Below are 13134 nucleotides of genomic sequence, written 5' to 3'. Positions count from 1 at the left end.
TTTTTGGGTTATGGTTAGGCAATGACCTTACCTATTAGAATTTATATATATTTGGATGTACGATATCCTCAAGTTATGATCTAATGGTGTTGATCATAGTGGAAGTTGTTGAGGACGATAGTTAAGGATGTTGGTTGATTTTAAGTGTGAGATGGACATATGAAGTGTATCCAAAAATGTTTATGAAAACTTACGTTGAAAAACGTATGCTATTTTGATATAAAGGTTGTCAAAACATTATTGTTTGAGAAAATGATGTTTGAAAATCCTTCAGGGGCTAAAGAGGTAGCCGATTTCAAATATTGGACTCATTGGTGAAATATGTCCAAAAGAAATGATTTGAGTAAAAAAAATTGAAGGAAGAATCATATTTTCAAAACCGTAGTTTCTAAAGTAAGTGAGGAGGACCTTGATTGACCCACGGGTGGCTTTAAGTGCCCATGGCCCAGTGGTCGTTATATTGTTAGAGCGAAGTCTATTCGCCGTTATGTCGTCATGTTGGAATAAGGAGAGGTGCCCACGGGAAGGCTTGAGTGCCACAGCCCGGGGTTGGGATAAGGGAGGAACCTACGGGAGGGCTGGAGTGCCATGGCCCGAGGTTGTAGGCCTCACTCTTACTATATGAAACTAAGGAAGTTTTAAAGACGAGAAAAGAGTTATTTTGTAACGTCTTTGAGAAAGAAATGATTTTGTCTTACGAGACGAGTGGATGTTGTTTCACTAAATGTTTTCAAACCTTTGTCTACTTTTAAGTGACAAATGGATTTCCTTACTTAGCCGTCGCGCTAACTACACTTCAATGTGTTCTTATCAGTTGCAGATTAGTGTGGAGCCCTGTAGCCGATGAGCTCTAAATAGGATGGAAGTGCAGGTTGGGGTCTACTCTTTGATGTAGACAAGAATTGTTGTTAATGTTGTAAGTTTAGCCTGTGCACTTAGAGTGGAGTTTGTCAAAGAGGTGATAGAATTCACTCTAGGTGTGGCGGTAGCACCCAGTTTTCTGCTGGTTAGACGCTTCCGCAATGTATTATATTTTAAGGATTTTGTAATAAATCCAAGATGTGAAAATTGGGGTGTTACAGCGAGAGGCGAGCAACGGCTGTTGGACGAGGGATGGCGAGCGATGGCTGGAGATGGAGAGCGGCGAAGGGGGAAATTGAGAGCGGCGGAGGGGGAGATGGAGAGCGTCGGCTGTTGGGTGGAAGATGAAGGTGTGGGGATGACGAAGGGCTGGGGGTGGTTTTGTTAAGAAAAACCCTAATTATCTGCAACCGAAGTTCGCAGATGGTTTCTTATTTAAAATAAAAAGTAAAAAATAAAATATATAGTGACATTTTAGTTACAAAAATGCTACCGCACTACTTTGCGCGTCCAGTGTTTAAACTTCGGACGCAGATTCTTCAGGTATATATGATTGATTCTGTACTAGTGGGTACAAGTGGTCAATATGGTGGAGGGATCCATTGGAAAGCCTGGGATCGTTTATCCAAAGAAGTTTGGAGGATTGGGCTTTAAGGACCTTCGTTCGTTTAATTTTGCTATGTTAGGCAAGCAAGCTTGGCGGTTCCTTACTAAGCCACAGTCCTTGGTGGCTCGTATCTATAAAGCCACGTACTTCCCTAACTCTTAGTTTATTGATGCTACTATGGGTAGTTTCCGGAGTTACTGTTGGTGTAGTATTATGGCTTCTCATGATTTAATCTATAATGGCGTCCGACGTAGAATTGGCAACGATAATTATATTCTTCTTTGATCTGTAGTCACCCATGGCTCCTAGATAAGGCCAATCTTATGGTTCAGAGTATTATGCCCCATGAGTTGAGTGAATCCAAGGTCTCTGGCTTGATTGATAATGATACGAATTCTTGGGACTTGTTTGTTTTTAGGGATATTTTTCTACCTAGTGATGTGGAACAAATTTCTATGGTCCCTTTAAGCCCAAACTATGAAGACTCGTGGTACTAGTATGAGGACCCTAGGGGTGTTATATGGTTAAAAGTGGGTATAGACACATTATTGGGGAATTTAATGTTGATTCGGGAGTTTTAATAAATGGGTGTCTTTATGGAAGATCAAGTCCCCCCCCCCCCCCCAGTGGAGGACCTTCTTATGGAGAACTATAAATAACATTCTACCCACTACCACTAACCCTATTTCAAAGAGAGTAGATGTGGATCTTTCATGCCCTATGTGTGGTGGTCCATGATAAGTCCATGTTTCAACCCCATATATAAACCTATTTTGAATGATAAATATTTTGTTTTTATGCAAAATGTGCCTTAATTCATTTGTTTATATCCTTAGGTGCATAAATTGTTGAATTGAAGATAATAATGCATGCCTTTCGGGGCATTTTGAATGAATCTCGCGTGAATGGGAGCCAAGGTGGAGCTAAGAGGATGGCTAAAATACTTTAAAGGAGCCAAAGAGTGGCACTTTCAATGGATTTGATCACAAGAACAAAACAAGGGTAAAGTGGAGCAAAAGACCAAAGAGTTGGAATTCCCGCTAAACATATGGCGACATCTCGGTAATCTGACCATATCTCAGCCTAGGCATATCCAAATGAGGCTCAAAGATCGTGGTGTGACATCGGTCAAGATTCATACGGATTGCTCTAATCTGCATCGCTTCTTATCAACACCTAATTAATATTGAGCTCCGTTCACATGTTGGCTTTGTTATTAATGTTTGTAGGACTATTATTTCTACATTTTCTGATTGCATTGTTAGTTTAGCCCCTAAATCTTCTAATATGATAGCTCATTCTCTTGCCTTGGTGACTTACGATCAGGCTAACTCTTTATACTAGGACTTCGTCCCTCCTAACTTCATTTATGCTCTTATGCATTAGTCTAGCTTGTTTAATTTTTATTGCTTTCAAAAAACTAATACTTTTACATTTTTCTCAAAAGTATTATATTTTCCCTTATAACTTTATAAGTGAGTAACAAACACTTGCCAACATTACTTATTAAGGAAAATGTAATACTTTTACATCAAAAAATAAAATTATTACATTTTTCCTCAAAAGTATTACATTTTTTCCTTATAAGTTACAAACATTTTATTCCTGATTAGTATTACATTTTAGCATATAAATATGATATTTGCGCATATAAGTATGACATTTGCATGTTGATCCAACCCCACCCGATTCGTCTCACGGAAAATGATCAGTGAGACGGTCTCACACAAGTGTGACCCAATATTAAAATGATAGAATTTTTTTTACCACATTAATTTTGAAATGCAAAATATGGATTATAAATTTCATTGTATAATAATAATAATAATAATTATAATAATAATAATAAGTGTAAATTTCACTAAAGGTCCTCTGACTTTGAGGCATTATCAGTTTTTGGCTCTCAACTTACAAGTCTACTATAATAAGTCCTCCAACTTCTTTAAACTACCACTAATAGTCCTTTGAGTTTGAGATGCTACCAACTTTAGTCATCAATTTACAAACTTACCACAATATGTCATCCAACTTCTCTAAAACTTCCACAAATAGTCATGTATTCTTTTTCTTTTTTATTTTTTTGGTAAATGAGTCCTAAAAATTGTATTATAATTAGAAATACACTTATTGAATCTAAATGTACATATTATGTACAATATAATCCGACATTCAGAATATAAGATCATCATCAATCTAGTAAATTAAAAATTGTTGTAATGATAAATAATTTTGTGTTGAAAGAAAAACAGAACGCAAGAAAGAATAGAAGCTAGGATCGGAATTGGAGAAAAGAATTTATGATGTTCCAGAATGGAACAAGCAATTTGGATAACCTGGTATTCAACAAAATTAAAGCACAAATGTTAAAATTTACCAATTCAGTTTACTATACTTGGTAAAAAAAAAAAAAAAAAAAAAGACATAATAGATTAACTCTACTAAATCTTCATACTTATGAAAAAAATGTGTAAAAAATTTCTCTAAAAAAACGTGCAGTAAGCCAGTAAGTGAAATTTTTTACATATCTAAATAATTCAAAATACATAATATGTACATTTAAATTCAATAAGTGTGTTTCTAACTCTAGTACAATTTTTATGACTCATTTACAATAAATAAATAAATAAAATAAAATAAAGTTAAAAAAAATGAAAAAATAGACTATTTGTGGTAGTTTTAGAGAAGTTGGAGGACATATTGTGGTAAGTTTGTAAGTTGATGACCAAAATTGGTAGCATCTCAAACTCAAAGGACTATTAGTGGTAGTTTAGAGAAGTTGAAGAACATATTATGGTAGACTTGTAAGTTGAGGATCAAAACTGGTAATGCCTCAAAGTCAGAGGACCTTTTAGTGGAATTTTACTCTAATAATAATAATAATAATAATAATAATATTATTATTATTATTATTATTATTATTATTATTATTAAGGGTCACATACACTTGTGTGAGACCGTCTCACGGATCCTTATTCGTGAGACGGGTCAGGTCTGGTCGAAACAACATGCAAATATCATACTTATATGTGGAAATGTCATACTTATATACTCAAATGTAATACTAATCTGGAATAAAATGTTTGTTACTTATGAGGGAAAATGTAATACTTTTACATTTTGATGTAAAAATATTATATTTTTCATCAAAAGTATTACATTTTTCATAATACGTAATGTTGGCAAGTGTCCCTTATTTATAAGGAAAATATAATACTTTTGAGGAAAAATGTAATACTTTTAAATAAATACATAATGTTGGCAATTGCCCATTATTCATAATACTTAAAAGTATTACATTTACCTTTATAAGTAACAAAAATTTATATTCTTGATTAGTATTACATTTGAGCATATAAGTATGACATTTGTGCGTATAAATATTATTACATTTTTATATTGACCCGATCCGTCCTATGGTGAGACGGTCTCACCCAAATTTTTGCTATTTAAAATATACGTATAACTAACTCTAGACAAAGTGTACACAATTTCTTGACAGCTGATGCTATGAGAAAACATAGGCCAAGCATCAAGCATATGCAATGGAACAACACTTGGAAGAATGAATAAGATAAGTCATCAAAAGACTTACAAAGTTTCTTTAAAATATAAAAAAAAAAAAAAAAAAAACTTGAAAAAACTTAGAAAGTTGCGATGTAAGTAATTATCGGGGCATACATAAGCATGACCAAGACAGTCATAATTAGTTATCAAAAGACTTGGAAAACATATTGGAATGTGATTGGCATTTGGCAAAGTGGCAGACAAACCCTCTGTCACGAATTTTGTTCAAACACTTTAGACTTGGGAAATCGACGTTGTTTCTTATGTCTTTTTTTAATAATAAATTAGATAAACGAAGTCACTTTTATCAAGAAAATCGAGGTCATTTATACAATTTTTAAAATTTTTTAAAAATAAAACAATGTCGGTTTTCTAGGAAATACGACTCCGTTTCTTATATAATTCTTTTTAAAGACAAAAAACATAAACATACGATGTCGGTTATTAAAATAACAGAAGCAGTATGTTAAATAGGCAAAATATTAAAATTAAAATTATTTTTTTATTACGTCGGTTTTTAAAAAACCGACGTTGTAGCGTTTTTAAATAAAAAAAACTCCGTAATTATTAATGACGTCGCCTGTTTTTAAAAACCTATGTTAACTCTTTTTTTTTTTTTTAATTATTATTTTATGTAATATTTTAACGGCGATTTTAAAATCTCCGTTATAAGTGTGTAGTTATATGATATTCTTGTAGTAGTGGTCTTGTGTCACTTTTTGATGTCCTGTATTTTCTGTGTTTGGTTTAATTGAGTGTACTAGTTTGGATTGGTTTGTCTGTATAATGTGATTAATTAATGTCACATAGCTTTGCTTTCAATCCTTAAAGAGTGGAATACACTTGTGTGAGATCTCACATATCTTAGTCCGTAAGACGAGTCAAATATATTTAGAATAGTTGTTTGTTACTTATGATATAAATTATACGGAGTAATATTTATTTTAAAATATTTAATACCAATTTAAAATTTTTCAAAAAAAAATACCAATTTAAAATAAATAATATGTTACTTATAATAGATATTATATGTGAAATTGTGATACTATTTAGGGTAAAATAATTGTTACTAATGATAAATATTGTAATACTTATAATAACTATAATTGTGATATTTACAAAGTGTAATTTTAATGTAAATATTGTAATATTTATATATGTAAAATGTTACTTATGAAAGTAATTCTTATTGTAAAAAATTTAATTGTCAATTTAAATAAAAATAAATCATTATTTATGATAGATATTGTAATACTTATATGCAAGTTTTTGCCCTCTTTTAATTATGATTTAGCTAGTTTTCTAGAGTACGTCCATGCGATTTGGAGCAATATAGGTATTTTGTTTGTTTGTATGTCTATTTTACATTGCTAATTTGTAATATTTGATCATTTGATAAAAACAATAATATTTTAAATAAAAATTTAACAAAGCAATATATTTATTTGGTTTTACATAAAGATCCAATAATAGCCAAATATATATATATATATATATATATATATATATATATAGGAACGTATATATAGTTGTGTAAATAATACAAATTCAGTTTGTTAATTGAATTGTCATTTTCCGTTTAATGTTAGCTATGTCCAAATTCTAGCTACTCGTTAATTGTGCTCATTTCTCTCCCCGAAGTTATCGCGCTGACGTCGTAAATTTTATCTTTTTTTTTATAGTTTGGGGACAAGAAGTGAGCACGACCTGCTAGAAAAAAAAAAAGACGAAATTTAAAGTGAGCACGATCAACAAGTAAGGATGAATCCTACACTTATCCTATAACTTGCCAACTTGGAGATTAAAAGTGCAATTTTTCTAAAATTTAACAAAGTACGGAGTAATATATTTGGCTTTACATACAATAATAGTCAAATATATATATTGGAACGTATACATAATTGTGTAAATAATACAAATTCAGTTTGTTAATTGAATTGTCATTTTCTGTTTAATTTTAGCTATGTCCAAATTCCAGCTACTTGTTAATTGTAGGTGCTCATTTCTCTTCCCGAAACTATAACTAACGTTATAAATTTTGTTCTTTGTTATAGTTTGGAGACAAGAAGTGAGATTGACCTATTAGGAAAAGAAAATAAAGACGAAATTTGAAGTGAGCACGATTAACAATGATAGATCTTACAATTATCTTATAACTTAGGGACTAAAGTGTAATTCTTTCAAAATTTAACAAAGTAATATATTTGGCTTTACCTAAAGATACAATAATAGTCAAATATATTGGAACGTATACATAGTTTTGTAAATAATACAAATTCAGTTTGTTAATTGAATTGGCTTTTTCTGTTTAATGTTAGCTATGTCAGGCAAGACGTCCTTGTCACCGTGTTACTTTTTCTTCACCAACTTTTTTTTTTTTTTTTTTTTTTGAAAGGCACCAACTTTATATATACTCTCTCTTTCGTTCCAAGAATTGGCTGGTCTGCATTCAAAACAATAGAAAGAGTGCGTAATTAGAATCTCAGGGACACTTCAACCCCCCATGATATGATATAGTGTCCTCTTTCAAGAACTCTTCTAGGTTGTTACATTAAATGGAGAATACTGGGATTTCTGCTGTTGAATCCTCTGCTGGTAAACCTCCATTTCTCCTTTTCTTGCATGCATTTTTTATTTTTTTTTGGGTGACGAGGGTAACCAGTAGACACAACATGAATTATGTAATAGGTAAACCTTGTCTTGTGACCTAGAAGGTAAAAGACAACAATGAGATAAATCAATTTAAGTAAAGAAGGTCGATCAATAGGTAGGTCGAGTCCAACTTGTAACATTATGATTAGTAAGTGAACAGACATGTGGCATGCATGCATTTTTGTTCTTATATTAGCTTTCCTGTTGCCAATGACACCAATAATATAATTATTATGTGCAGATGAAATAAATGATTCCCCAATCGAGGAAGTGCGGCTCACAGTGCCAATCACGGACGACCCAACTATGCCTTGTGTGACATTTCGGACATGGGTTTTGGGTGTGACGTCTTGTGTCATTTTGGCATTCCTGAATCAGTTCTTTGGTTTTCGCCAAAATGCGATTTATGTATCGTCTGTCTCTACTCAGATTGTTGTGCTGCCCATTGGGAAGCTCATGGCAGCATATCTGCCTACAAAAGTGGTCCAAATTCCAGCCACAAAATGGTCGTTTTCTTTGAATCCAGGGCCGTTTAACATTAAAGAGCACGTATTGATCACCATATTTGCCAGTTCAGGTTCCGATTCATCTTTTGCAGTGAGTATCATCACCATGATGAAAGCTTTTTACCACCGCGATATTCATCCACTTGCAGCATTATTGTTGACATTCAGCACTCAGGTAACTAGGGGACACACCTTTAAGTTCGTATCATACTCAAATTAATTCATAATTGCACTGGGTCGGCAGATTGGTGACCATATTGGTTTTTCCATATAGGAAGGGGTTTGAACTCCTGACCTATCTTAAGAGATGGGGGTGCACAGTCTCTCACCATAACCAAAAGCTTATTTCTATGACTATGTTTTTTGCTCGATTTTGTCCGAAAAATGCAAGTCAATGGAATTTTTGTGGTTATTTTGGATTTAATATTCACCCCAATTATTTTTAATCTTTTTCTTTAATTTAAGTTGTCAAACTTAACGCTTATGTTAAAGTAGTGCGTTGTGGATTTGTTAGATGCTTGGATATGGGTTGGCTGGAATCTTCAAAAAATTTCTCATTGATTCGCCCTACATGTGGTGGCCTTCAAATCTTGTTCAAGTCTCCCTCTTTAGAGCGTTACATGATGTTGAAACCAGGCCAAAAGGAGGCCTAACCAGGCTACAATTCTTCATCACAGTTCTTGTCTGCAGCTTCGCCTACTATATTGTCCCTAACTACCTTTTCCCATCCATAACGGCCCTATCACTCCTATGTTGGATATGGAAGGACTCTGTAACTGCACAACAGCTAGGCTCAGGCTTAAAAGGCCTAGGTATTGGCTCGTTTGCCCTCGATTGGGCCACTGTGGCTGCCTTCCGAGGCAGTCCGCTCGCCACCCCGGCATTTGCCATCATTAACATGTTGATTGGTTACATACTAGTTGCTTACATAGCGCTCCCGATTTGGTATTGGACTAACTTGTTTGATGCTAAGAAGTTCCCTATCTTTTCGTCTCATGTTTTCGATTCCAATGGACATGAGTACAACATTTCCAGAGTGTTGAATAAGAAAACCTTTGAATTTGACCAGCAAGGGTATGATAGTTACAGCAACATTTATTTAAGCACAGCTTTTGTGTATACTTATGGTCTCAACTTTGCAACCTTGACTGCAACTGTCTCTCACGTTGCACTCTTCTATGGCAGGTAGGTATTTTAATCCTCTATTTCTTTTAATTTATTGGTTCCAACTAGGCATGACCACGGTTCGGTTCGAACCGTCCGGTTCGAACCGAACCGTGCACTGTACTAACCGAACCGGAACCGGAACCGACCGTACGGTTCCGGTTCCGGTTCCTAACCGGAACCCATAAGGTTCCGGTTAAGGTTCTAGAAATTATGGAACCGGAACCGCCGGTTCCGAACCGGAACCGGACGGTTCCGGTCCAGAACCGTGACTACTGCACGCAAATGCAGTTGGCAGTAGCCATGAAATCATGGCTACTGCCAACTGCCATGAATATATATTATATATGTAAATATATTATGGCAGTAGCCATGAACTATATATATTACGTATTATATATATTGAAATATATATATATATATTATATTAGATATTAGATATATTAGATATTATATTATATATATATTAGATATTAGATATATATATTTACATATTATATATTATATTATTATATACATTAGATTATATTATATATTATACATTAGATATTTATATATTATATATTTACAAAAAAAAAAAAAAAAAAAGAGGTTAGAACCGGCGGTTCTAACCGGAACCGCCGGTTCATGAACCGGAACCGGAACCTTATATTAAGGTTCCGGTTCCGGTTTGCAATATTGTGGAACCGTGAACCGCCGGTTCGGAACCGGAACCGAACCGTGGTCACGTCTAGTTCCAACATGATATACAGCAAAAATGTGTTAAGATCAAACGCTTACCACTAGACAAAAACTATAGATAGTAACGAAGAGCTCAAATTTATTTCCTTACATCGCCACAATTTTTAGAGGCAAGGTACTAGACTTGCCCAATTAGACTTCCGCCCAATAATCTCCTAGGCACATGGTGCTAGACTTTGGCCCTTCACCTGCCTTCGTTACAGCTGTTAAGGCGCAACTTTATTTCCTTATACCGCCACACTTTCGAGAGGCAGGATGTTGGACTTGATCCTTCATACATCTGTCCAACAATCCACTAGTCACCTAGTGTTAGACTTGGTCCTTCACCTGCCTCCGCCCAATAATAACTAGTAGTGATGAAACAACTTTATTTCCTTATGCTTTTAGTCACTTATATGCCGTGACCTTCAACTACTCAAGCTAAACATTCTGCTAATTCAAATGCTGAAAATCTAAGAGACGATTAGAATTATGTATGTTTCTAACAATGTAACACTTTACACTTCCATACTTTTGTTATTATTAGAGTTTCAATTTCTTAATATAATATATTTGCCATAAAAATTCGTAGCTAAATATTTTTTTAATAATAAAGAATGGCAACGGAATAGCGACGGAATATTCCGTCGCTATTCCCTTACAAATTTCGTCACCCGCATCGTCGTGAGAGCTAGGAAAATAGCGACGAAAAAAATCCATTATTGCTAAATTTAGCGATGGAGTGTTCCGTCACTATTCCCTTACAAATTTCATCATTCATATCATCGCGGGGAGGAAAATAATGACAGATTTTTTAAGTTTAGCGATGAATTTTTCCGTCATTATATTTAGCAACAAAATAAATTTTCGTCGCAAAAATTTAGCGAGGCAACTTTTAGCAACGGAATTTTCCCTTTTTAGCGACGGAAAAGTCCATCGCTAATCCCGCATTTTTTTGTAGTGCATATTGTCCCTTCACCTACCTTCGCTCAACTATGTGTCAATATATACAATGAATTTGTAGAACAATCTGGGAGCAAACAAAGGCGTCTGTGCAAGACAAGTTTAGTGACATCCATACAAGGTTGATGAGGAAAAACTATGAACATGTGCCTCAATGGTGGTTCTACTTGCTCTTAGTAATCGTTGTCGGAGTAGCACTTATAGCCTGCCAAGGGTTCGGGGGACAACTGCAGCTTCCTTTTTGGGGTGTACTGTTAGCAGTGTTACTATCTTTATTCTTCACCCTTCCTGTCGGAGTATTAGTAGCAACCACGAATCAGGTAACACAACGCTATATGTTGAATATATAATATATAAACATAAATGTACAATCACATGCTTCAATTTGGTATATGTGTGTTGAGCATATAATATATAAACATAAATGTGCAACTCAGCTATCAACTCTGAAATTATTAGCATTGTTAAATAAACTTGGTGGAAAATCTTGATTATGCAGCAAGCAGGGCTGAATGTAATTGCAGAGCTTATCATGGGTTACATGTATCCTGGGAAGCCTTTAGCTAATGTGACTTTCAAGATGTACGGTTTAAGTAGCCTCTCACAATCCCTTATGTTCTTATCGGATTTCAAGCTTGGCCACTACATGAAAATCCCTCCAAGATCTATGTTCATGGTCCAACTAGTGGGAACACTACTATCATGTTGTGTGCATTTTGGAACCGGTTGGTGGCTCTTAACAACAGTGGAAAACATCTGCAACCCATCAAAGCTACCCGAGGGAAGCCAATGGACATGCCCCGGGGATGATGTTTTCTACAATGCATCGATCATATGGGGAGTCGTGAGCCCAAGGCGGATGTTTGGTAACCTCGGGATATACCAGGCCGCCAACTACCTCTTCCTCGTTGGGCTCCTCGCGCCGATACCGATTTGGTATCTAGGCCGAAAGTACCCAGAGAAGAGATGGGTCAGTCTGATTAACATGCCAATTTTGATATCTGGGGCTAGTGGGATACCTATGGTGAAATCTGTGAACTATGTGTGTTGGTTTGCAGTGGGGCTATATTTCAATTTGTATGTGTACAAGAAACACAAGGGGTGGTGGGCTAGGCACAATTACATATTATCGGCTGGGCTGGATGCAGGGGTGGCATTCATGGCAATTCTTTGCTATTACACTTTGCAGAGTGGGGGTATCAATGGACCAAAGTGGTGGGGTTTGGAGTTGGATGACCATTGCCCTTTGGCTAGTTGCCCTACTGCCCCTGGCATTGTGATTCAAGGTTGTCCTATATTTCAGTAAGGAAACTATTATGTGTAATCAAATTTTATACTTCCAACTTTTACTTATTGCTCAAAATCTTGATGTAGATACTTGTAATGAGACTCATATAAAAAAAGGTTATTAATCCATAATATCAGTGAGTAAAATTGAGGGAGTAAGAATTAGAAATACATATAATAGAACTCTAGGGAGTAAAATTAAGGAAATAAAAATTTAGAGTACATGTAATAGAACTCTTTCATTAATATTATACGGTGTACTACTATTCCATTTTATCTTTTATTATATATGAGTTGGGCCTACGACTTGAACGGATGGAATTGTTTTCAATGCCAAGTTCCAAATGCACAAATATACACTATTATTACAAATAACACTTTTAACGTTGGTTATTTGATATATACGTCATTTTTTCGACGTCGTTATTCTTGACGGAATAAATAAATGATACAACGTCGATTGTAAAAAAGTGATGTCGTATATTTTTTTAAAATTTTTAAAATGTACATACGACGTCGGTTTTTAACCAATAATTGGCGTCGTATGTATTTTTTAAATATAATATAGAGATACCACGTCAGTTAAATTAAATAACCGCGTGGTATCGTATTAAAATTTTTTAAAAAATATACGACGTCGATTCTATTAAAGAACCGATGTCGTATATGTTTATTTTTTTTATATAAAAAGCATACCACGTCGGTTATTTATAAAGAACTGACATGGTAAGATATTTTTAAAATTATTATTTTTTGTTCAAAAAAATACCACGTCGGTTATTTCTAAATAACCGACGTGGTATGTTGTTA

The 13134-nt window shown here is 34.5% G+C and overlaps 1 protein-coding gene across 1 annotated transcript; it reads left to right on the top strand.

The window, feature by feature from the left end:
* The first annotated feature begins 7484 nt into the window (after positions 1 to 7484).
* Positions 7485 to 12456, top strand: LOC115999797 (oligopeptide transporter 1-like). The gene is made up of 5 exons (XM_031239714.1): positions 7485 to 7627; positions 7926 to 8365; positions 8705 to 9375; positions 11099 to 11357; positions 11537 to 12456. Exons 1-5 carry the CDS (start codon positions 7588 to 7590, stop codon positions 12341 to 12343), a joined length of 2217 nt encoding a protein of 738 aa, XP_031095574.1. The 5' UTR covers positions 7485 to 7587; the 3' UTR covers positions 12344 to 12456.
* Positions 12457 to 13134: the final 678 nt, after the last annotated feature.

This window comes from Ipomoea triloba, chromosome 1 (genome assembly GCF_003576645.1).
Source record: "Ipomoea triloba cultivar NCNSP0323 chromosome 1, ASM357664v1".
NCBI lineage: Eukaryota > Viridiplantae > Streptophyta > Magnoliopsida > Solanales > Convolvulaceae > Ipomoea > Ipomoea triloba.
Note: the sequence above shows the minus strand (reverse complement) of the source record. Positions and strands in the feature narration are given on the sequence as shown.